Consider the following 25,836-nt stretch of genomic DNA (forward strand, 5'->3'; position numbering starts at 1 on the left):
CGACGCCTGGAGGAAGAACACCTCATCTTCCACCTCTGGACCCCCCAACCCCATGGCATCAATGTGGAATTCACCAGTTTCCTCATTTCCCCTCAGCACTGTCCTCATGACCTGTCCCACCTGTCAATTTTCCTTCCCACCTATCTGCTCCACTCTCCTCTCGGACCTATCACCTCCATCCACCTACTGCACTCTCAGCTACCTTCTCCCCAGCCCCACCCCACCCCTTCCATTTATCTCTCCATTCCTCCTGAGGCTCCCAGCCTCATTCCTGATGATGGACTTTTGCCCGAAACGTCGATTTTTCTGCTCCTTGGATGCTGCCTGACTTGCTGTACTTTTCCAGCACCACTCTATTCTTGACTCTAATCTCCAGCATCTGCAATACCTACCTCCATCTTTCAAATTTACTAACCCATCTTTCTACGCTCTCATCCATGTCATTTATAAAAATGAAAAACAGCAGTGGACCCAAAACAGATCATTGTGGTACATTTCCACAAACACACCATCCTAAGCACAACCTCTGCAGACTGGGTTGGTCATAGCTTAATACCCTTTTAACTCCATACCAGGGTTCAAACTCAGATTTAAGGTTTAACAATTGACAACATTTTCCCTGTACACTAGTCCCCCGTACCTGCTGGGGATACGTTCCATGACCTATCATGGAAACCCAAAACTGCAGATAGGAGCGAACCCATTCATTTCAATGGGAAACGTACCATCCCGGCAGCTCCCTGGGTCCCTAGTTCCAGAACGTTCCATTTTACATATTTGGCCTGCAGTAGACCGCAAGTTTGTGCATGGGAATACTAGTACCTAGTTCTTCACCAAGTCACACAGTATCCCACATATTGGTAAGAGACCACATTATTTTCTTTATTGGGTCTATAAGCTGAAACGGAACAAAAACAGAAATTGCTGTTGAAACTTAGCACGGCCAACAGTATCTGTGGGAAGAAAGCAGAGTTAATGTTCCGAGTCTATTGACTCTTCTTCAGGACTGATAGCACCTAGAAACACATGTCCACCTTTGGACTGTGGGAGGAACCTGGTGCACCCAGCAGAAACATGTAGAACGTGCAAACTCCACACAGGCAGTCACACAAGGCTGGAATCAAATCTGCGTCCCTGGTATTGCGAGGCAACATGCTAATCACTGAGCAATTGTGCTACTCCACTTGGGAGCAGCTCCTTACAACTTCTACTTCCAAGTTAGGGAAGGGACAGAAAGGAGGGAGAGGCGTAGATGAACATGGTGACTGTGGATAGCAGGCCAGAATAAAAGAGTAGCTGAATAAATAATAATCAGGGCTGGGATTAGTAGAGAATTTTGCTTCCAATTTCAACCTGTCCTCATCTTCATCTTGTCCACCTCTGAATCTTCCCTTAACATCATTTTCTGATTCTGGGGATTGATGGACGACTGATATCCATTACGAACAAACTCCGACAGCTACCCAGAGTAGTGTATACATCCTCATACGTTGCTTCCTGTAATAATTCCATTCCACTCTCCGAGTTTCTTCATCTCTGTTGTATCTCTTCTGGTGATGCATGGTGGCCTCAGGAAAATCCACCTTTTTCCTCAACTAGGACTCCCAGCTACCATAGTCAAAAGGGCCCTTAGTTATATCCAGCCCATTTCCCACACATCTGTCCGCAGCTATGTGCCTTCCCACATCAGTGATAGAATCCCCCTGGTTCTCACTTACTATCCCATCAATGTGCATATCCAAAGGATTGCAAGACACTATTTCCGTAACCTCCAATGGGATGCCACATCAGACACATATCCTGGTTGCCTCCTTTGACAGCTTTTCACAGGGATTGTTCCCTCCGGACTACTTCTCCTCCATCCCCAGTGACTTCCCACACACCCATGGTACCTTCCCATGTAATCGCAGAAGGTGGAAGGGGTGAATGTAGGGGAATGATTTTGGTGAGTTGTGCTTCGGCGGGTCGGTGTGGACTTCTTGGGCTAAAGGGCCTGTTTCCACACTGTAAGTAACCTAATCTAATCTAATCTGTCCATTTACTTCCTTCCTTGTCACCATCCAAGGGTTAGACTTACCTTCCAGGTGAAGCAGCAATTTACCTGCATTTCATTCCATCTAGTCTACTGTATTCGCTGCTGTATTCAATGTGGTCCCCCTATATGTGCAAAACACCTACGTTCTGTCTGCAAAAATGATCCAGAGCTTCCAGTCATCTGCCACATCAACACACCAAGTGTTCCCACACCGACATTTCCAGGCCTGCTGCAGTGCTTCAGCAAGGCTCAGTGCAAGCACGAGGAACAGCATCTCATTTCCACTTGGAGATCCTGCAGCTTCTGATACTCAACAGGTCAGTAACTGTACAGCCTGATTCCATCCTTCTATGTATTTTTACCGACAGGCACACCTGGCCACGTTATGACACTGGTTATGTTTAGCACAGCCAATCTATTTTCACCAAATCCCAGACCTATTATCACATTACATTGGGCCACTTCAAACTGATGCAGGGAGCCTAGTGATGGGAGATAAGGAAATAGCAGGAGAACTTAACAAGTACTTTGCGTCAGTTTTCACAGTGGAAGACAGGAGTAATATCCCAAAAATTAAAGGGTGTCACGGGGCTGAGTTGAGTATGGTTGCCATTACGAAAGAGATAGTGCTAGAAAAGTTAAAAAGTCTTAAAATTGATAAATCTCCTGGCCCCGATGGGATACACCCTAGAGTTCTGAGAGAGGTTGCTGAGGAAATAGCAGAGGCATTGGTTGAGATCTTTCAAGAGTCACTGGAGTCAGGAAAGGTCCCGGACGATTGGAAGATGGCTGTAGTAACCCCCTTGTTCAAGAAAGGATCAAGGCAAAAGATGGAAAATTATAGGCCAATCAGCTTAACCTCGGTTGTTGGTAAAATTCTAGAATCCATCATTAAGGATGAGGTTTCTAAATTCTTGGAAGAGCAGAGTCTGATTAGAACAAGTCAACATGGATTTAGTAAAGGGAGGTCATGCCTGACAAACCTGTTGGAATTTTTTGAAGAGGTAACAAGTAGGTTAGACCAGGGGAACCCAGTGGATGTGGTCTATCTGGACTTTCAAAAGGCCTTTGATAAGGTGCCACACGGGAGACTGCTGAGCAAGGTGAGGGCCCATGGTGTTCGAGGTGAGCTGCTGGGATGGATTGAGGATTGGCTATCTAACAGAAGGCAGAGAGTTGGGATAAAAGGTTCTTTTTCAGAATGGCAGCCGGTGACGAGCGGTGTCCCGCAGGGTTCGGTGCTGGGGCCACAGCTGTTCGCATTATATATTAATGATTTGGATGAGGGAACCGGGGGCATTCTAGCGAAGTTTGCCGATGATACAAAGTTAGGTAGACAGGCAGGTAGTACTGAGGAAGTGGGGAGGCTACAGATGGATCTAGACAGGTTGGGAGAGTGGTCCAGGAAATGGCTGATGGAATTTAACGTGAGCAAGTGCGAGGTCTTGCACTTTGGCAAAAAGAATATAGGAATGGACTACTTTCTAAATGGTGAGAAACTTAATAAAGCCAAAGCACAAAGGGATCTGGGAGTGCTAGTCGAGGATTCTCTAAAGGTAAACATGCAGGTTGAGTCTGTGATTAAGAAAGCGAATGCAATGTTGTCTCTTATCTCAAGAGGGTTGGAATATAAAAGCAGAGATGTACTACTAAGACTTTATAAAGCTCTGGTTAGGCCCCATTTGGAGTACTGTGTCCAGTTTTGGTCCCCACACCTCAGGAAGGACATACTGGCACTGGAACGTGTCCAGCGGAGATTCACACGGATGATCCCTGGAATGACAGGTCTAGCATATGAGGAACGGCTGAGGATACTGGGATTGTATTCGTTGGAGTTTAGAAGATTAAGGGGAGATCTAATAGAGACGTACAAAATAATACATGGCTTTGAAAAGGTGGATGCTAGAAAATTGTTTCTGTTAGGCGAGGAGACTAGGACCCGTGGACACAGCCTTAGAATTAGAGGGGGTCATTTCAGAACGGAAATGCGGAGACATTTCTTCAGCCAGAGAGTGGTGGGCCTGTGGAATTCATTGCCACGGAGTGCAGTGGAAGCCGGGACGCTAAATGTCTTCAAGGCCGAGATTGATAGGTTCTTGTTGTCTAGAGGAATTAAGGGCTACGGGGAGAACGCTGGCAAGTGGAGCTGAAATGCGCATCAGCCATGATTGAATGGCGGAGTGGACTCGATGGGCCGAATGGCCTTACTTCCACTCCTATGTCTTATGGTCTTATAGCTTGCTTTCAGCATTAACTACTCAGCTCTGATACTCTCAGCTCTCACTATCAATTATTCAGCTTTTCTTCTGTCCTGGCCTGCCATCCATGATCCCCTCATTTACTCACCCCTTTCATATCTCTCTCTCTTTACCTATCTGCTCACCTCTTCTTTTCCTCATCCCATCCTCAACCCCATCTTTAGCATAAATATCAGTTTTTCCTCACTGCTATCAGTTCTGAAGAAGAGTCACTAGACTTGAAATGTCAATTTTGCTTTCTTCCCACAAATGCTGCCAAGATGAAAATCAGCAATTTCTGATTTTGTACAGATCTCCAGCATCTGCAATTCTTTGTTTTATTTTAGCTGAAATGGAAGTTGGATTGCTGGATAACTGAAATACCACAAGAGATTTGCAATTTGAAAATAAAGTACTACATATTTTTGAGCTGTGCTTTTTGAAGTAGCAAGGGAGAGAATGAAATTAAGTGGCACTGAGTCTTTTGAGTTGAGTACATTCAGCCTGTCGACAGTCTTCTGTCTGGTTAAACTACAGAGTATTAAGAGCTGTAAGCACCAGGGCATCAGGAGAGTAAAATTCAGAGGCTGCAAAGAGAAAGTGCTCCCCCTCTCTCTTACTCGCTCTCTCTTTCAATGTGGGAAATAGACTGTCAAACCAAGGAAGTTTAAAAACGATTCTGAAAAAGACCTAGGTTCACCTCGTCAACCACTAATTTGAAAACTGACCATCACCCTAAGATGATGCATCATCATTGCTCAACTCAAAAGGATTGATAACTTTCCACTTTGTGGTCTGGACTTCTGACCTTCAAAAGTTTGTTTATTCTATATTATTTTCTACACATAGTGTATGTGTTAAACCATTTGTATTTTGTCTGTCTTAATTGTGACTGAATGTGTGCATGTATGGGGCTTGCAAGGGGTATACATAATAATCAATTAGAAATTCTTTTCTTGCTCTTGTTAAAGTTATGTGTGTCACAATGAATAGAGTTTTTTTTCTGTTAGTGATGAAACCTGGTGTGAACTTTTGTCCTGAGCAGCAGCCAATCAGACAAATGGTAATTTTGGTGGCCTTTTTGGGTTTTTATACATTTATATATTTGGGACCACTTACAGAACATGATTATCAACACAATCTTCCTAGTTAAATCATAACACCATATAGCCAAATTTCATCATTCCTCCATGGTGACTGGATTAAATTATTTGAGTCTTTTACGTAGACATTACTATATGGAAAGCAGATGTAATCTGTATTCAGGTTTTGTTGCTCATCCCTAACTGCCCTTGAACTGAGTGGGGTTTGCTAGTCATAGAGAAGGTGGTAGCATTGTGGTAATGTCTCTGCATTGGTAATCTGGGGAGCTGAGCTCACTCTCTGGGAATATCGGTTTAAATCCTCTGAAATTGCTGAGCAAAGTACCCAGGTCAAGGCCAGTTAGGAGTGAGTAAAAAATGCTGGCCTTGTCTACAAGATGTACATCCAATGAATGATAATATTCAGGTTAGGGCTAAGTCAGAACTTCACCTGATAAAGGAGCAGTGCTCCGAATGTTTGTGATTTCAAATAAACCTGTTGGACTATAACCTGGTGTCATGTGACTTCTGAGTTTGTCCACCCTGGTTCAACATCGGCACCTCCACAGCAGGTTTGGGCTGACAGTGTCAAGTAATGTTTGTGCCACAAGTACCAAACAATACCATTTACAACAGAAGAAAATATAAGCATTGTCCCCTGACATTCAATGCCATTGCTGAATCCTCATTATCAACATTCTGAGGGAAACTCAACTGAACCAGTTATGTATATACTGTAGCGACAAGAGCAGGTCAGAGACTAGAAATCCTGCAGTAAGTAACTCACCTCTTGACTTGAAAGCCTGTTCATTATTTACAAGGCTCAAGCCAGGAGTGTGGTGGAATACCCTCCACTTGCCAAGATGAGCATAGCACCAACAAAATGCAAGAAGTTCAAGGTCAAAGCAGCATGCTTGTTTGGCACCCTATCCATAAATATTTATTCCTCCCTTCACTGACATTTAGTTGTAACAGTACGTACCATCCACAAGAAATACTGCAGAAATTCATCCAAGCTCCTTCGATATGCACAAACTAGCATCTAGAAGGAACAAGGGCAGCAGCTACACTACTACCTACAAGCTATTCACCAACTTGATTTGGAACTATATTGCCACTCTTTCACTGTCACTGGTTCAAAGTCCTGGAACTCCCTCCCTGAATGCACTGTAAGTGTACTTATGCCAGTTCAACTGCAGCACTTCAAGGCACCACCTTCAAAGGCAACTAGGAATGGGCAATACATGCCAACGCAGAAGTGACACCCAATACAAAAATAAAAATGATTTCAGAGGGTCTGGAGTCACATGCAGCCTGGACCAAAGGATGACAGATTTAATTCCTAAAGTGAAACAGATAAGTTTTTATGACAGTGGTTGCTTCTTAGCACCATTACTGATCCTAGCTCTCAATTCCAGATTTGTTAATTTAAATTCCACCAGCTGTTATTATGTGAATTGCACCCAAGCCACCAGAATGTTAGCCCAGCCCACTCAAGCACATTTTACTGAGGGATTGTCTGACCATTGCCTTTCACGAGGCATTAAACTGAAGATGCTGAAGCCTCGCTTATCCTGTCCGACACAATTCTGAAACACAACGGAATTACCATCATCATCCTGTCCATATTTATTCCTCAACTATCATCACTAAAAACAATGGATAAAGCTTTGCTGTAAAGTGCTTTGGGACCCAGGCTGAATCTCAGTTCACATCCACGTCCACCCCCATGTAACTCTGTTTAAACACCCAAAAAACACACACCTTGATTAGCCCGTTTGAGCTGTTCGATTTCCTGGTGTAGTTTGCCCAGTGTTTCCGAGTGCTGTTCCTGCAGGAATTTCAGATTCTTTTCCAGGGTGACTACCCGCAGGTTGGGGTCGACATCCTGCTGCTCATACAGGGGGCTGAGTTGGTGCGGGACCTCACTTTTGGGTATCTTTGCATTGGATGACAAGGGCAGGTGCTTGACATTGTCCTGGAAGAAGGAGCGGGGATAGCGGCTCCTCTGGACAGTCCCTACCCGGGACCACTGGGGCAGGTTACGGAGTGGGGGAAGGCTGGCACTCGACATGTGCCCCGGGGAGAGGGCTTCCATCAAATCCCCGCTGCACGGCAGGAACTCAGACCTAGCCAAGTCTGAAATTTATATATAAATAATTTTTTTTAAAAACTCTGATGTGTTTTTTCTTCCCTTTCAGATCATTCAATCTGCGCTGGAGAACAAATGCAAGCTCTGAGTTGGCTTTGGTGAAGTCGCTGCTCTGAGGCCAACTCTGCTTTCCTTAACCTTCCCAAACAGTAAATAATCCACTGGGTTCGCAGAGGCAAGGGTGCTAAGTCCTCCCTGAATTGCTGCCGTGGATCCACTGCAGTGTCCTGCTGCCTTCTCTCAGAGCTTCTATGACTACACTCGAAGCCGTGTTCCCCGCTGGCCATACAAGTTCTCGGCGCTGCTCTCAATGTTTCTGACCCATGGGCAGTGGCCAGGCCACATCTCTATTTCTGAAATCTCCAATCCGATTACTGCAGGAGAGGAAAGACAAAGGAATCAATGAGGGGAAAGGAAGGCAATGGGATGATCAAGCAAGTGGGCCATTGTTTCTCATTCATTTATTCATTCCAGAGACACAGTTGTTGAACTTGAGCCTGAACACACTTAGCTACCTTAGAACATACTTAGTAGCAAAAAAGAGTTAAGGGGAAAGTGCGCCTTACAGGTAGCAAGAGGATTGAAGGGAGAGTGGACCTTACAGGAAACAAAAGGCGATTCAAGGACAGCACTGACCAAAGGCAAGAGGTAGAAATATTGGGGGGAGAGGGGGAGAAAACAGCTTGGTCACAAACCTAGTTTTGTACAAGCTGATGTTGGATGAAGGGGTGTCAGTGATAGTGGTGGCAGTTCAGGGATGTGATTCCTAATAGTGAGGGGATAAGTTGGCTTACATAGTGAGGATAAAGCCAACAGCATCTATTCATTCCCCGTGTCAGCTGTAGAGATTCAAGGAATCTCCTCACCTGATCCATGTTTCTGGAATGGTTACCCTTAAGGCGTCCATAACTAATCATTTCTCTCCCCCTCTCACCCTGTAATGGATGGAGATGTCTGAGATACTTTGTGGACTATGGCTCCATACCATTGCGGATATTACGGCTGGAGGTGTGGTGGGTTACTTTAAATAGATATTTAGAATTCTCCTCTGGAGAATCTTCACGCAAATACAGATGTTGGAGATGAAACACTGCAGCTTGTTAAAGAAACTAATGCTGTATTGGGAGCATTCACAATAAAGTATGTGAATTATTTGCACTAATATAAGTAACATTCGGAGGTTTTTGTGGTAAGTTTGCAGATGACACCAAAATTGGAGGTGTAGTGGACAGTGAAGAAGGTTATCTCTGACTGTAATGGGATCTTGATCAGATGAAGTTTAATTTAGACAAATACAAGGTGCTGCATTTTGGGGGGGACACCAATATTCTGGCAGGGTGGTTTAATAGTTCAACTTGACAAGGTTTAAACTAGTGTGGCAGGAGGATGGGACCCAGACGAGGAGGTCAGTAAGAATAGGGACTGGGGATGACCTTAATACTTAGGCAAATGTAGCTAACAGAAAGAGCAGTCAGGCAGAGGTTGTTGGCCTCAGCATAACTGGAGGCTTGGACTGTATTTGCTTCAATGCAAGAAGTATAACAGGTAAGGAGGATAAACTTAGATTAATGCATGCAATTATGTTGTTGTTGTTCCGTCATGATTGAAACTGGGACAGAAATGGCAGCTTAATGTTCTGGGATATCAATGTCTCAGACAAGACAGAGGAAGAAGCAAAGAGATGAGGGAGTTGTATTACTGGTTTGGGAGCATATTACAGCTGTGTTGAAGGAGGACACCCTGGACAGATCTTGCAGCAAGACATTGTGGGTACAGGAGACAGTGAGGTCTGCAGATGCTGGAGATCAGAGTTGAGAGTGTGTTGCTAAAAAGCACAGCAGGTCAGGCAGCATCCGAGGAGCAGGAAAATTGACGTTTCAAGCCAGAACCCTTCATCAGGAGCTGTGCGTACAGCTCAGGAATAGGAATGGTGCAATCTCAATGCTGCAATTGTACTACAGACCTCCCAGCTCAATGGGAGAAGATATGTAGTCAGATTCTGGAAAGGGGTAAAAACAACAGCGTTGTTATGGTGGTTGATGTTAACTTCTCCCACATTGACTGGGACTGCCTTAGTGCTGAGGATTTGGATGGGGACCAATTTATTAGTGTGTTTAGGAGGGTTCTTTGAAACAGTATGTGGATAGTGCAACAAGAGAGGGGGTCACACTGATCTGATACTGAGAAATGTGCCTAGTCAAGTGATCAAAATTTCAGTTGGGGATCATTTTGGGAATAGTGAACAGTACGTTTTCAGATACTTGTGGATAAGGATAAGAGTGGACCTCAGATGAAGGTGCTAAATTGGGGGAAGGCCAACTATAACAAAATTAGGTAAGAATTGGAGAATGTGGATTGGGAGCGACTGTTTGAGAGTAAATCCACATCTGACACGCAACAGTCTTTTAAAGATCAGTTGATTAGAAAGCAGGACAGGTACATTCCTGTGAAAATGAATAACAGGAATGGAGGGATTCGGGAACCTTGGATGATAGTGGAAATTATCAGCTTAGTCAAAAAGACTTAGTTGCCTAAGTCTCGGCATCTAAAAACAACAGAGTCCTTGAAGAATATAGAGGAAGTAGGAAGAAGCTCAAAGGGGGAGTTAGGAGGGCTAAAGATGCTATGAAATGTCACTGGCCAGCAGGGTATAGAAGGATCCCAAGGCATTTTATACATATAATAGGAACAAGAAGGTAGTTAGGGAACGAGTAGGCTCACACAAGGATAAAAGAGGGAGGTTATGTGTGGAGCCAGAGAAAATCGGTGACATCCTTAATGAGTACTTTACAATGGTATTCACCAAAGGCCACGTGGGATATTGAGGTTAGAGAAAGATATGTGAATACTCTTGAGCAGGTCAACATAATGAAGGAGGAACTATTGGACTTCTTGAAATGTATTAAGGTAAACAAGCCCCTAGAGCCAGGTGGGATCTATCCCAGGTTACTGCAGGAGGGAATAGCTGTGGCCTGAGAAGGTATCTTTACATCCTCTTTCACCTTAGGCCGAGGTGCCAGAGAATTGCAGAATGGCCTTTGTTTAAGAAAGGAAACAGAGATAACTCAGATAATTACAGACCAGTGAGCCTGTTGCCAGCAGTCGGAAATCTGTTGGAGAAGATACTGAGAGACAGGATTTATTCACGTCTGGAAGCAAATAGACTTGTTAGAGAGATCACATCTCACCAACTTGATTCAATTTTCGCAGGTGGTGGCAAGAATGATTGATGAGGGAAGGGCAATGAATGTTGTTTATATGGACTTTAGTAAGACATTTGATAAGGTACCTCGAGCAGGCTGGTACAAAAGGTACAGTCTCATGGTATCTGGGGTGAGCTGGCTAGATGAATACAAAACTGGCTTGATCATAGAAGAGAGAGAATAGTGGGGCAACGGTGCTTTTCGGAATGGAGATCAATACATAGATACCTGAAAGTTGCCACCCAGGTTGATAGTGCTGTTAAGAAGGCATACGATGTGTTAGGTTTCATTGGTAGAGGGATTGAGTTCCAGAGCCACAATACCATGTTCTAACTATACAAAACCCTAGTGCAGTCGCACTTGGAATATTGTGTACAGTTCTGGTCGCCATATTTTGGGAAGGATGTGGAAGCATTGGAAAAGGTGCAGAGGAGATTTACCAGGATGTTTCCTGGTATGGAGGGCAGATCTTATGAGGAAAGGCTAAGAGACTTGGGTCTGTTCTCATTGGAAAGAAGAAGGCTGAGAGGGGATTTGATAGAGACATTCAAGATGATGAGAGGATTAGATAGGGTAGACAGTGAAAGTCTTTTTCCTAGGTTGATGACATCAGCTTGTACGAGGGGGCATAACTACAAATTGAGGGGTGACAGATTTAAGACAGATGTCAGAGGCAGGTTCTTTACTCAGAGAGTGGTAAGGATAAGGAATGCCCTGCCTGCCAATGTAGTTAACTCAGCCACATTATGGAAATTTAAACAATCCTTGGATAATTCAAAGTTTGGGAGAATATTTGTAGCTCGGGTGCTCGTTGTTGTGGTTCTGTTCGCCGAGCTGGGAATTTGTGTTGCAGACGTTTCATCCCCTGTCTAGGAGACATTCTCAGTGCTTGGGAGCCTCCTGCGAAGCGTTTCTGTGATATTTCCTCCGGCATTTATAGTGATTTGTACCTGCCGCTTCCGGAAGCGGCAGATCTGGTGGAAAATGTAGATGGTCTGCTTAATAAGTTTGCAGATGACACCAAAATTTGCAGAATTACAGCTGTAACAAGGATTATCAAAGGATGCAGTGGGTTTATAGATAGTTGGCCACTTTGTTAGGAGGAATGGAGATGAGAAAAGTGCAAATGTCCAAAAGGACATGGGTATCCTCATTCATAAGTCAACTGAAAGCCAACATGGAGGTGTAGCAATCAATTAGGCAAGAGTTTTTTTGGACTTTATTTCAAGAGGACTTGAGGACAGAACCAATGAAGCCTTGTTTCAGTTGAGACTGCATCTAGAATGTTGTGCACACTTCTGGTGCCCTTGCCGAAGCAAAGATACACTTTACACAGGGGAGTGCAGAAAATCACCAGACTGGGATGGTTAAACTGTGGTTTGAGGAAATATTAAGGAGACTGGTATTGTAACCTCTATAGGTTAGAAGATTGAGAAGTGATCTAATTGAAATTTAGAGAAAAATCTTAAAGGGATATTGCAGAAAGGATGTTTCCTTTTGTTGGGAGGAAATGGGTGGGTTTAGAACTACTGAGTTTAGACTCAGAATAAGCCATTTAGTCCTGAATTTCTTCATTCAGAGGATACTGAATCTTTGGAATTTTCTCACACAGGAAAGCTCAATGACTGAGTTAGTTCGAGACGGAGATCCAAAGATTTCTGGATACTAACGACATAATGCTGAGGTAAGTAATTAGCCTTGATCCAGAATGGTGGAGCAAGTTCAAGGGCAGAATGGCCTGTCCTGCTTTTCTCTACCTGTGTTTTTAAGATGTTGGGTTTACAGATGTAAGTTGAGCTGAAAGGTTTAGTTTTCACGAAACGCTTTCATCCAGAACATTAACCTGAGCTACAATTCTTCTCAAAGCTCGCCAATGTTGGGTTTACATCTCTACTAAGCAAAAAACACCAAGAATTCTAATGGTGTGGTTCAGATGTAGAAAGTAATTGGGGGTAGGAAGATGACATGTCGACAAATGATTAGGGTAAATTTGTTAATCATTCACACAGCTGGTAAAGCTGTCTGACAGTTCAGAGCTAGATTAAGCGACTGTAGATAGGGGGTGGGTTGGGGAGGTAAAGTTGGGCATCATGTGGCGTCCAGGAACCACAGAAACTGCCCATGATTTATCCTCAACTACTGAACTGAATCTGATTATCCCCTTCACACCTACTCTCCTGCTAATCGTATTCCAAATTACACTCATCCCCCTCTCCAGTCTAAAATCACTTTCTCCCAGTCGAGCTGTGAATGGGGAAGGGATTTAGGATGAAGGAATGATGAGAAGGGGTGGTATTTGAGGGAAACCCTCATAATGAAGTGTTCTGGATTATTGGGGAGGTGGTTGTTGTCCAGTTATGGGGCTATTTGGTGGGGTCCTGGGATTTAGGTGAGGAGGCCTTGGGTTTAGGTGTGTCCCAGCCCTAATGTTTTAAGAGATCCCCTAGTTATGGCTGGAGTGGAGTGTGTTTCCGGGGGGGGGGGGGGGGGGTCTGGGGTAATGGTGCCCTTATGGCCGGGTCCCGGTGGGTGGTGCTGGCAGCATCATGAACCCCCCCCATGGAGGGGGATGCGGCTTCCTGGTGGGAGTGTGTAAGGGGACCCGATGGTGTGCGGTCCCGGTCCCGGGTTGAGCTACTCACCGAGCCGGGCGGTTGAAAGCGGCCGGGCGGCGGTGGTTGGGCGGTCGCCGCGTTCCCAGGGTGACAGCCGTTCCCTAGTAACCGACCGCGTTACCATGGGCAACCGGAAACTCCCACTTGTGGAGGGATAGGGTTTTGGCGTGTTTGAGAGACCGCACTGAGGGACCGTGGGTTCGGGAGAGGGGAGAGGAGGGGGGCGAGTGATGGAGACTGTGTGTCAGGGATGAAGGAGCTAAAGGGTTACGGCTCCAAGAGCCTCTGAACCCCCATATCCATCGAGGGAACTTGGTACAATCCAACATGGCGAGCGTGCCAAGGTCACGTGAGCAGTTCTGTTCCATTCCCCCTTCATGGCCTGAAACAGCAGCAACATTAGGGAGTGGGTGTTCAAGGGAGGGTGGTGACTGAGAGAACAACGACAGGGCTGTTCCCAAGTCATTGCTTCGGTAAAGGGCATGCTATCCTTGTTGGCTTGCATCCATAGTCCCAATAGCAGGTGGCAAGCAATGCTACCAACTCTAAATCATTCCACCTCAAAAATGCTAACACATCTCTCTTGTGTGTATGATTACCTCTCATACACTCCACGATTCCATCTTTAGTTTTTAATTCCTAATGCAGACCATGCTCCACATCGGCGTTATCAGTAAGCACGGAGTCAGTTTTCCCATGTACGGCACGGTGGCACAGTGGTTGGCACTGCTGCCTCACAGCGGGTTCAATTCCCGCCTCAGGCGACTGACTGTGTGGAGTTTGCACATTCTCCCCGTGTCTGCGTGGGTTTCCTCCGGGTGCTCCGGTTTCCTCCCACACTCCAAAGATGTGCAGGCCAGGTGAATTGGCCATGCTAAATTTCCCATAGTGTTAGGTAAGGGGTGAATGTAGATGTAGGGGTATGGGTGGGTTACGCTTCGGCAGGGCGGTGTGGACTTGTTGGGCCGAAGGGCCTGTTTCCACACTGTAAGTAATCTAATCTAATCAATAGAATAAAATCTCTACAGTGTGGAAATAGGCCCTTTGGTCCAACAAGTCCACACCGACCCCTCAAATAGTAACCCACTCAGGACCATTGCCCTAACCTATTACTCCACATTTACACTGACTAATGCACATAACCTACACATTCCTGAACACTATGGACAATTTTAGCACTGCCAGTTCACCTGACCTGCACATCTTTGGATTGTGGGAGAAAACCACATAGACATGGGGAGAATGTGCAAACTCCACACAGTCTCCTAAGGGTGAAATTGAACCTGGGTCCCTGATGCTGTGAGGCAGCAGTGCTAACCACTGAGCTACCATTTTACCCTATGATGGTCAAATAATTTCACCTCTCCACTTACCTTGATTGTATCTTGGGCATTGTGCAGCGTGCTATAAATGGTACAAAACATAAAACATTTGTGTTGTCATTATCTTTCCATATGCCTGCCAATCTGATCTGTCTGTATCCATGATATCCTGTTGTAGCTTGAGCTGAAAAGCTCATCTATACTCATCATCTCCTGACTTAATTTGTTCATGTTCTGAAGAAGGGTCACTGGACACAAATTTAACTTTGTTTTTTCTCCCAGATACTGCCAGATCTGCTAAGATGTTCAAGCAATTTCTGATTTTGTTTCTGAATTACAGCACCTGCAGTTCATTAATTTTATTTTGTTCCTTTTCTGTGCTCGTGAAGATCTCAGATGCCCCTACTTAAGCTGCAGTTCCTTCAGAATGGAGTCAACTAACCCACAAAGGCATGTTCACCAACAACAATCCACCCCAACCTTCACCGGCTCATATAAGGCATTAGCTTTTAAGTAGCCATCCTCTTCAAAATCATTTACACCCTCAACCTCTAATCCTTACATACTTATTTTAAGGTTGTCAGATCAGGTTCGATGAATTCCTGGCAGATGTCACATACTCCCCTCTCCCTAACTGTCCTGCTACTGGCTGCCTAACAAGTAAGAACCTTATACTTCTCATTTGAGCAGGATGCAAGACCATCTGAAAGGACCACATCAGTGGTTGATAAATCAGAGCTGGGGAGTTGTGGACCTGACTGGAGCTGCAGCAGTGAATAGTGGGAGATGGTGAGTGTTCAACTTGACTGTTGTATTTTCTAAAGTACACAATAACGTTATAGAACAGCAGCTAGACAATTGTTTGGTGTGTGTCAAAGGATTTTGCCCCCTAAACTGTGGCAGTGTTTTGAACACAATATGGGAATCCATAGCGTTTTGTATCCAATTTAGAGATTAGTTTAATTAATAAACAATATCAATCAGGGTAGATATAGCAGTGAACTATTACAAGTACTAGCACAGAGTATGAATGAATAGTTTATATAAGATGCTGACTTGATTCTAAAAAGGATTGGATTCAGGGTCATGTGGGACCTTGGGGGAAATGTCTTCAGCTACTCAAGCTTGAACTCAGGATTTCTGACTTTGTGGACAAGTGGGGTCATTGTAGAACATCAGGAAGGATATTTTGTGGAGCATACATTCCGGGAGGTGGCTATGCCGCATATGGAATGAACGGTGTTCAGGGGAGACAGTGACATAATGGTATATTCAGTGGATCAGTTATCCAGAGACCCGGGCAAATGATTGAAATTTGAATCCATGCTACCAGAACATATAGTACCATAGAGATTCAGCTTCCATTCTCCTGGCTGCATCTCACATTGTCTGCTTTCTTTCATGGAGGAAGGTCGTTTTAATGGTGGTCAGACACCAGAAGACTTTAAAACTACATTAAAGCAGAATGAAGTGTTCTATCATCAGAAAACAAAAATGAAATGTATTGATGGATACCCCTAGGCTGTCTTCCAGCATAACCAGGAGTCAATTAAGAGTCAAGCTACTGGAGAAGCTTTCCACTGATGGTGCCAGATATAAGTTAATGTTGAGTCCAATATAACTTATTTAGAATTGAACCATCCATTCGTGTCTCATTCTATAGCTTACCCTGCATTTTTATTATTTAGATTGTTCAGCAATAAAGAATACTCAGTAATTTTACCAGTTTTCTTTTTGCTTAATTATTCTGGTCAATTTAAACCAGTAATAAAAATTTACTAACAATGATCCTACACCATTTCCTACAAAGCACTTTCAGACATTCGTGCACAAAACGTGTTCAGTGCAATTTGTTGGCCCACGCAGGGGAGATAGTGACACTCTGTCTGTGGCATAACCACCTCATGGAATGTATGTTCCATGAAATATCCTTCCTGATGTTCTGCCATGACACCACCTGCCCATAAAGTCAGAAGTCCTGAGTTCAAGCTTGAGTAGCTGAAGACATTTCCCCTAAGTTCACACATGACACTGGATCCAATCTCCTTTTTAGAATGAAGTCCGCATCTTATATAAACTATTCATTCGTACTCTGTGCTAATACTCTTATTAATTCATTCTGTTATACTTACTCTGATTGATTGACAGCGCCAGAGACCCAGGTTCAATTCCCGCCTCAGGCAACTGACTGTGTGGAGTTTGCACATTCTCCCCGTGTCTGCATGAGTTTCCTCTGGGTGCTCCGGTTTCCTCCCACAGTCCAAAGGTATGCAGGTTAGGTGAATTGGCCATGCTAAATTGCCCGTAGTGTTAGATGAAGGAGTAAGTGTTAGGGAATGGGTCTGGGTGGGTTGCTCTTTGGAGGGTTGGTGTGGACTTATTGGGCTGAAGGGCCTGTTTCCACACAGTAAGTAATCTAATCTAATCTAAACTAACCTATAAATTTGATACCCAATTTTCTCCAGACTCTCCAGAAATGGAGAAGTTTCAGGGGTGCCTTTCATGCCTCTCTCAGCTGGTCATTCCTTACATGGTTATATACAAAGACTGTTGTCTGCTTATTCAACTCTGACATTCAGCATAGTTGGAGTTTTCATGTAGTGGTCAGGAGCATTAAAACAGGCTGACCCTACGTTTGCTCATATGCCAAGATATTGAAGGTAACTGTTACAACCTAATGCTGTCTCTCCTCAGATCCACCAAGCCAGGTATCAGAATTGGCACAAATGGAATTCCTTTCCCTGTCCTTACTAGAAATGTTCCCGATGACCAGGGAGCCCAGGACCACAGGTGACAGTTTAAGGATATAAGTAGGCCATTTAGGACTGAGATGAGGAGAAATTTCTTCACCCAGAGAGTGGTGAATCTATGGAATTCTCTGCCACAGAAAGTGGTTCAGATCAAAATAATGAATGTTTGCAAGAAGTTGGATATAGTTCTTATGGCTAAAGGGGTCCAAGGGTATGCGGGGAAAAAGGTATATAGTACGAAGTTGGATGATCAGCCATGCAGGTACAAAGGGCTGACAGGCCTACTCCTGCTCCTGCTTTCTATGTTTCTATAACATATCATGCCTTAAGTGTCCCTCAAATACTTTGCAATGAAATGCTGTAACTATAACGCAGCAAGTTCTCACAAATGTTTGATAAGGTGGACTATTGCACAAAATATGGAGGCATGGGATTTAGGGGTATTTAGCGGTTTGGATCAGAAATTGGCTATCTGAAAGAAGACAAAGGGTGGTGGTTGTTGGGAAATTGTCATCCTGGAGTTCAGTTACTAGTGGTGTACCACAAGGATCTGTTTTGGGTCCACTGCTGTTTGTCATTTTTATAAACAATTTAGATGAGGGCATAGAAGGATGTGTTAGTAAACTTGTGGATGACACTAAGGTCGGTACAGTGGATCGTGACGAAGAATGTTGCAGGTTACAGAGAGACATAGATAAGTTGCAGAGCTGGCTGAGAGGTGGCAAATGGAGTTTAATGTGGAAAAGAGAGAGACGATTCACTTTGGAATGAGTAACAGGAATGCAGAATACTGGGCTAATGGTAAGATTCTTGGTAGTGTAGATGAGCAGAGATATAGGTATCTAGGTACATAGATCCTTGAAAGTTGCCATCTAGATTGATAGAGTTGTTAAGGTGTGTTAGCTATTATTGGTAGAGGGATTGAGTTTTGGAACCTTGAGATCATGCTGCAGCTGTACAAAACTCTGCTGCAGCCACATTTGGAGTATTGCGTATCAATTCTGGTCATATTATAGGAAGGCTGTGGAAGTTTTGGAAAGGGTTCAGAGGAGATTTACTAGAACGTTGCCTGGTATGGAGGGAAGGTGTTATGAGACAAGGCTGAGGATCTTGAGGCTGTTTTCAATAGAGAAAAGGCTGAGCGGCGACTCAATTGAGACATACAAGATAATCAGAGGGTTAGATAGGTTGGACAGTGGGAGCCCTTTTCCTTGGATGGCAATGGCTAGCACAAGGGGACATAGCTTTAAATTGAGGGGTGATAGATATAGGTTAGATGTCAGAGGTCGTTTCTTTACTCAGATAATAGGGGTGTGGAATGCACTGTCTGCAACAGTAGTAAGCTCACTAACTTTTTAAGGGCATTTAAATAATAGGCCTATGGATGAGACTGGAATAATGTAGGTTAGATAGACTTCAGATTGGTTCCACACGTCGGCGCAACATCGAGGGTTGAAGGGCCTGTACTGTACATTATGTAGACTAGGAGAGCTCTTTTTCAAACAGCACAAACTCTTTAAAATCCACTCAGCAGGCATGTGAGCAGGATATCTCATCAAGGGGAATACTGCTGCCAGAGCTGCACTTCCTCTGAGAATGTCAGCCTGAATTATGGGCCCACACCCTGGGACAGGGCTTGCACCTACAGACTGACTTGGAGAGGAGAGTGAGCAAGCCAGCCCATTCATTCCTGCAGCATCAGGCACTTGAGCTAAATGTAAACAAAAAAGAGCAATTAACTAATCTTTTGCAAATAAAAACTTTACTCCAGTGACAATTTCACTGATACATTATTAAAAACACAGATGCCCAGGTAACATACAGGATATTGAGAGTCACTCTCATTGGGCGATGAGCAAACACAGTATCTGAAATAGAAACAGGGGCTGTAAATAAAGTACTGAATTCTTGTTACATATCTTTATATCCAAAACAAATACCAGGGAAAGGTCCCATATTGTTTTAAAGTGATCAGGAAGAAAGCTAAACGGTGCAACTCCTCTATGTTCCACACATTTAGCTTCTTAGTGAATCCATTAGAAGGCTCCTTGGTAAGATACAGACTCCATGCTGGAATGGGTACACTCCTCCCCTACTGAGTTATGCTGCAGAAAAACAGGCCTGCTTCACACTTTGTGCCCACGTGTTGAGGAGTGCAGTGACTGAGTGCTTGTCTGGCAGCTGCAGTAGTCTGGATGTCATCGCACGGTGAACCATCTGTAGGAAGGGGTTGGCCTCTGCAAGTGAACAGAAAAACAAATGGAATTTAATATGGAAAAGTATGAGATGATTCACTTTGGAAGGAGTAACGGGAACGCAGAGTGGGTGTTCAGTGTTCGTTTGGTGTCACAATGCACACTGTGAAAGGCTGAGAGAGCTGCCACAGGCTGCATTCTTGTCCACAAAAGCATTGACTGTTTGCTGACACTGGCAGTTCAGTACTGCACATTTTCTAAACTTATTTGATCCTTAATAATCAAACTTCATTGCTGGCTTAGAATAGAATCACAGTTCAGGAACCAAGGAATCTCGTCCTGCCTGGTGCCTTAGAATGGCAGTTAAGCAAAGTTCCAGACATCACTGAACAGGACTTTCATTGAAGAGTTGGATCATACCCGTCTGCTGAGATTCAAACTCATGCCAGTATCACAAGGCGCCAATCTTGAGAATAACTCATATGAATAAATGCACATCAAATCTCTCAGAGCTCATCAAACATTATTCATTATATTAAAATCGAGCCATAGTTGTCATGCAGGCAAGCCAGCACCAGCCTATATCGACAGTGAAGGACCTGTTTTTGGTGATGGTGAATGAGGGACAAATATTGACCAGAATAATAGAACTCCCCTGCCATTATACAAATTTAAGATTGGGATCTTTTATCTTTGGGACAAAAGGGATGGAACTCCTATCCTAATGGCTGGCGTATCTATAGCAACTGGACTGCAGCAATTTCAAGATGGCAGCTCACCACCACCTTCCCAATGAATGGGCAATTCATGCTGGCCCATCTATAGTAAAGGCATGAGAAGAGTGATTGAATGAATGTGTGTGTGAAAGAGAGAGAGAGAGAGAGATTTTCTAGTCACTTAGCCTCAGCATGTGCCTATGCTATATAGACTTTGGAAAAATTAAAGATCTTTGCTTGAAAAAAAACATCAATTATGAAATGACTACTTTTACCATATTATTCCCATGAACTGATAGATTTCTCGACAATCATCAGTGAAGGCAATGATGCAACAGATTAATCCTCAATCTCCACAGTTTCAAACATCATTATTTTTACTATTTGTGTTTGTGGTAGGCCTTTTTGATTGTTCATAAGGCCATAAGATACAGAATCAGAATTAGGCCACTTGGCCCATCAAGTCTTCTCCGCCAATTGATCATGGCTGACAGGTTTCTCAACCCCAAACCTTCGACTTCTCCCCATAATCCTTGATCCCCTTACCAATCAAGAACGCATCCATCTGTCTTAAATAGACTCAATAACTTGGCCTCCACAGCATTCTGCAGCAATGAGTTCCACAGATTCACCACCCTGTGGGTGAAGAAATTCTGCCTCATCTCAGTTCTGAAGGGTCATTACTTCACTCTGAGGTTGTGCCCTTGGGTCCTAGTCTCTTCTACTGGTGGAAACATCTTCTCCATTTCCATTCTATCCAAATCTCTCGGTATTCTTTAAGTCTCAGTGAGACTCCCCCCCTCCATTCAATATAAATTAAGAATCGAGGGCAGGCCATTTAGCCTCTTGAGCCTACTGTGCCTATTAATAAGATGATGGTTGATCTGCTTGTGACCCCAATCCCACAATGCTGCCAACAATCTTCTGCCCCATTGCTTACCAATAATATATCCAGTTTCCCCTTTGGAACATTCAAACATTCTGCTTCCACCACTTTTTCAGGAAGAGAATTCTAAAAACTTGTTACCCTCAAAGAATTAATTTCTCATTTAGCTTCAATTCGCAATCCACATTGTACATTCTCCCACACGAGGAAACATCCTCTCCACGTCCACCCAGTCACGAATCCTCAGGATACATTGTCTTGCAAGACAACCTGCCCATTCCTGGTTTTGCAAACCTCTGTACTGCTTCCAGTGCATTTACACACTTTCTTAAGTGAGGTGATCAATATTGTACTGTACTGTCTACTCTTCTCAAATTCATTTTGGTTGTTTATTGGACATTATTGCTTTCGAAAAGTACATTAACTGTTAGCAGGAAGAGAAAGCTAACTGGAGATTCAAATAGAAGTATAAATTGACACATGTTGAAACAGGGGTTGTGGGTTAAGAGAAGCTTGCTTATAATGTGTAACTCTGTAAATAAATGCTTGTAAAAATAAATAAAGATCAGCACATTTCTATCCTTCACCAAATAATTCATTACAATATAAATCCATTAATGTGTAAAAAGGAGGAATGACATCTCCAATGAGGAAGTCAACTATCTTTCAAACAAGCCCATCCTGTATTACAACATACGAGGAGTCCCAAAATCCTCTTATTCTCTTACCATACTGCTGAGAGTCATCTGTCCACTGAGGGCTCTGGTCTGGGTAATCAGCTGGAACACTTAGCTGCAGAGGGGGCACACTAGGGAGACTCTTATCATCTGGCAGGAAAGGATATAACAATATTAGTCCAAGTAATCAGCAGTAATCTACTCAGATCTGAAAGAATCATGTTGCAACATAATCACACTACATCCTCCCGATCATAAAACTAGTTAATCTTTTGAAGGCAAGGCAATTTTAATAATTTCAAACCTGAAATCAATTACATTTAAATAGTCACTGCATACTGATCAGAATGGTGTCAGAATCTGTCTTGACTTACCTAATTTACATATGAGGTGGACTGTTCCATTATTACTGCAGTGGGATGGGTCCAAATTCACTAGGAATTTCGGATTGAGCCGCGCAACCTCACCCTGTAAAACATTGGGAATGGTCTGCCTCTCATCCTCGTCATGCTTGCGCTTCCGTGGTGAGATCAGAGGGGCCCTGCGTGGAAGAAGTCATCAGTATTTAGTTTTAAATTCCACAGCTATCCTAGTTGGATTTGAACCCATGACCCCAGTGCATTGGCCTGGGTCTCAGGATTACAAGCCTAGCAAGTTGATTACCACGATGAGCCAAGCACTGCTTTATTTCAAATCTTTTTCTGGAACTCCCTTTGCTTTTTGCAGATGAAAATCTGGTCAACACAGCATCATGATGATTGTGTTACATATTCCCCATTGCTGATCAGCTTGTGATCTTCTGCTGTGTTACCACAGAGATATCCATGTGCTTGATCACTGTGTGTTAACCGATGAAGTGTTCCAGCCACTTCCCTCAGCTTCCAGTCATGACTTGGGATATTGGGTATCATTTAATATTACTCCCTCTCCAATACCAAGAGACAAGGAAAGGCTCTGAGCAGGATGGGTTTCCCAGCATCCAAATAATCAATCAGTTACAAAAAAAAACACTACGCCTGTCATTTTCTATCAGTCTCTTTCTTGTCCTGGCCTCCACTTGGTGACTGCCCATTGCAATTCCAGCCTGAGTTCAAGCCTTTCAGTGAGCAGGATGTGGCAGTGACTCGCGATCCTGCTCATCATCATGACCAACACCAAGCCAGTCAGTATTAAAGGACAAATCAACTTGATAACAGGATAAACACCTCGTGATCATGACAACAGGCAACTCAGGCATAATGGAGCTAGTCAACATTCCTTTGATCAGTGCTTTCCAAAGAAGGCTGCTACCTAAAACATTGCAAAATCGAACACCAAGATTTTAACAAGAGGAGTCAGAGTAAGTTTGGCAGACAATGGCTGAAACTTTTAAAATGTTGTGTTAGGACATGGTTAGAGAGACACTCAGCAGATTGCAGCACCAGAATTCCACCAATTGATGTGCAAAGCCCTCTTAATTCTCTCCCACCAGTCCAAGATTGCAAACTTTGGAATCAGCCCAGGCTGAGATTCTCAGACTAAATGCACTGAACTATTTACTGAAAGGAACCCATGGCTGCTTCTTCAGACTCTGTCTTAGTTACTGCTCATTCTGAGACTTATTCATATTCTAACATTCATTATCATCCCTGACCTTTAAACAGTGACACCAGTCCCACCAGAATAACAGAAGCAGGGAGTCAAATGGGTAATTGTCCCATTAATCACATTTGAAAGCCATACTTCAGTGATTGACAAGGCTTTTATGCACTTAATCTATATTAAGGAATGATCGCCAACTCAACTTGTGAAAGCATAATTCTACCGTACTCCGATTGGTACAGTTTCAATCATGAGTTCATTACTAAACAGAAAGCACAAGTCCCACCTGACTTTTCAATCACTGGATGACACAATGATGACATGTGAAACAAGCAATTCACACTGAGTTTTAGGAGATAGAACATACACCTTGAGAATGGGGTTCGATTGAGGCATTCAAGAGGGAATTGGGTTGTTGTGTGTAAAGGAAGAATGTGAACAGTTATCAACAGGAGACAAGGAAATTCAGTGCATTGCTCATTTGGAGAATCCAGTCAGACTCAAAAGGGGCAAATTATCTCTTTCTGCACTGTAATAAGTCTGAGATTGCTCAATGAATTTAAACTGCCCTGCAGGCTCTGTACCAGACAGGAGGACATTTTCCAAAGACTTTCCAGTCTAAAAAATCCCACGGTGCAGAATCCTTCCACAGAATTCATCAGTTTTAACACCTATTTCAATGCAGAGGCCAAAATTCTTCTAACAGGACTGGACTTGCTATGTTTATTTATCTACACAACCACCTGATGGAATCTTTTCAATCTACCTCATTTGCAGACATCATGTTTTGTGAAAAGTGGCTAGGACCTTTTTGAAATCCACATTTGTTCCTTTGTAGGTTAATATTAATTATATTGTACATATCCTTGTACACTGGAGTTAGACTGTCTTATTGATAACATTGACAGATAGCATTAGCTTTCTATACTCACTGGTGGGATATCTATAGATGACTTTGAATTACTAACCAGTCCAGGTGTATTCTCAAGAATACATGAAAGTGAGCCTATTTATTTATATACCTGGAGAAAAAATACAAGAGCAAAAAAATACAAAATACAATTCCACATTCCCATCCAACCCAATAAATCCTATTCTTCCACTTAATAAGACCTCTGTTAAAAATAATAAATGAATCTGCCTTCACTGCTTTCTGAGGCAGCATGTGCCAAAGTCTCTCAGCCCTTTGAGAGAAAAAGAGACTCTCCTCATCAGTTTCCTGAAAGGGTGACCACTAATTTTAAAACAGTGCTCCTAGGATGCTTTGGAGAGAGTTCAGAGGAGGTTTAGCAGGATGCTGCCTGGACTGGAGGGCTTATCTTATGAAGAGGGGTTGACTGAGCTCGGACTTTTTTCACTGGAGAAAAGGAGGAGGAGAGGGGACCTAATTGAGGTATACAAGATAATGAGAGGCATAGATAGAGTCGATAGCCAGAGACTATTTCCCAGGGCAGAAATGACTAACACAAGGGGTCATAGTTTTAAGCTGGTTGGAGGAAAGTATAGAGGGGATGTCAGAGGCGGGTTCTTTATACAGAGAGTTGTGAGAGCATGGAATGCGTTGCCAGCAGCAGTTGTGGAGGCAGGGTCATTGGGGACATTTAAGAGACTCCTGGACATGCATATGGTCACAGAAATTTGAGGGTGCATACATGAGGATAAGTGGTCGGCACAACATCGTGGGCTGAAGGGCCTGTTCTGTGCTGTACTGTTCTATGTTCTATGTTCTAGTTCAGAACTAGGAGTGGCACAGTGTTTAGCACTACTGCCTCACAGCGCCAGAGACCCGGGTTCAATTCCCGCCTCAGGTAACTGACTGTGTGGAGTTTGCACATTCTCCCCGTGTCTGTGTGGGTTTCCTCCGGGTGCTCCGGTTTCCTCCCACAGTCCAAAGATGTGCAGGTCAGGTGAATTGGCCATGCTAAATTGCCCATAGTGTTAGGTAAAGGGGTAAATGTAGGGGTATGGGTGGGTTGCTCTTCGACGGGTCAGTGTGGACTTGTTGAGCCGAAGAGCCCGTTTCCACACTGTAACTAATCTAATCTGTAAGTAAAAAAAAAACTAACTCACAAGAACAAACATGCTTTCCATGCCCATTTTGTCAAGACCATTCAGGATCTTACAGACTTCAATCATGCCACCTCTCTCACTCTTCTAAACTCCAGTGGAAACAAGACCAGTCTGTCAAACCTGTTGTATCAATCCAGTAAACCTCCTCTGAAGTTAAGGCATCTACATCTCTCCTTAAATAAGGACATTAAAACTGCATAGTTCAGCAGGTGGCTCTCAACAATGCCCTGTACAATTGGAACATTACATCCTTATTTATATTTTCAATTCCCTTGTAATAAAGGATAACATTCCATTAGCCTTCTTGATCACCTG

The 25,836-nt window shown here is 43.6% G+C and overlaps 2 protein-coding genes across 6 annotated transcripts in view; both read right to left on the bottom strand.

The window, feature by feature from the left end:
- The window catches only part of ccdc74b (coiled-coil domain containing 74B), a 56,298-nt gene extending 42,769 nt beyond the window's left edge, over positions 1-13,529 (bottom strand). The window contains exons 1-2 of one of the 2 annotated variants that reach the window (XM_072586999.1): positions 13,352-13,529; positions 7,119-7,880 (exon numbers count right to left, since the gene is read on the bottom strand). In XM_072586999.1, coding sequence (XP_072443100.1) covers positions 7,119-7,452 — 334 coding nt within the window. In that variant the 5' untranslated portion in view covers positions 7,453-7,880; positions 13,352-13,529. The remainder of the gene's footprint in view (positions 1-7,118; positions 7,881-13,351) is intronic. The other variant, XM_072586998.1, reaches the window with a different exon arrangement.
- A 5,612-nt stretch (positions 13,530-19,141) lies between these two features.
- Positions 19,142-25,836, bottom strand: part of med15 (mediator complex subunit 15) — a 159,164-nt gene continuing 152,469 nt past the window's right edge. For all 4 annotated transcript variants that reach the window (XM_072587003.1, XM_072587001.1, XM_072587002.1 and 1 more), the window contains 3 exons: positions 22,245-22,411; positions 21,922-22,020; positions 19,142-19,633 (listed from right to left, as the gene is read on the bottom strand). In XM_072587003.1, the coding sequence (XP_072443104.1) occupies positions 19,497-19,633; positions 21,922-22,020; positions 22,245-22,411 (403 nt within the window). In that variant the 3' untranslated portion in view covers positions 19,142-19,496. The remainder of the gene's footprint in view (positions 19,634-21,921; positions 22,021-22,244; positions 22,412-25,836) is intronic.

This window comes from Chiloscyllium punctatum, chromosome 17 (assembly GCF_047496795.1).
Source record: "Chiloscyllium punctatum isolate Juve2018m chromosome 17, sChiPun1.3, whole genome shotgun sequence".
In the NCBI taxonomy this organism is placed as follows: domain Eukaryota; kingdom Metazoa; phylum Chordata; class Chondrichthyes; order Orectolobiformes; family Hemiscylliidae; genus Chiloscyllium; species Chiloscyllium punctatum.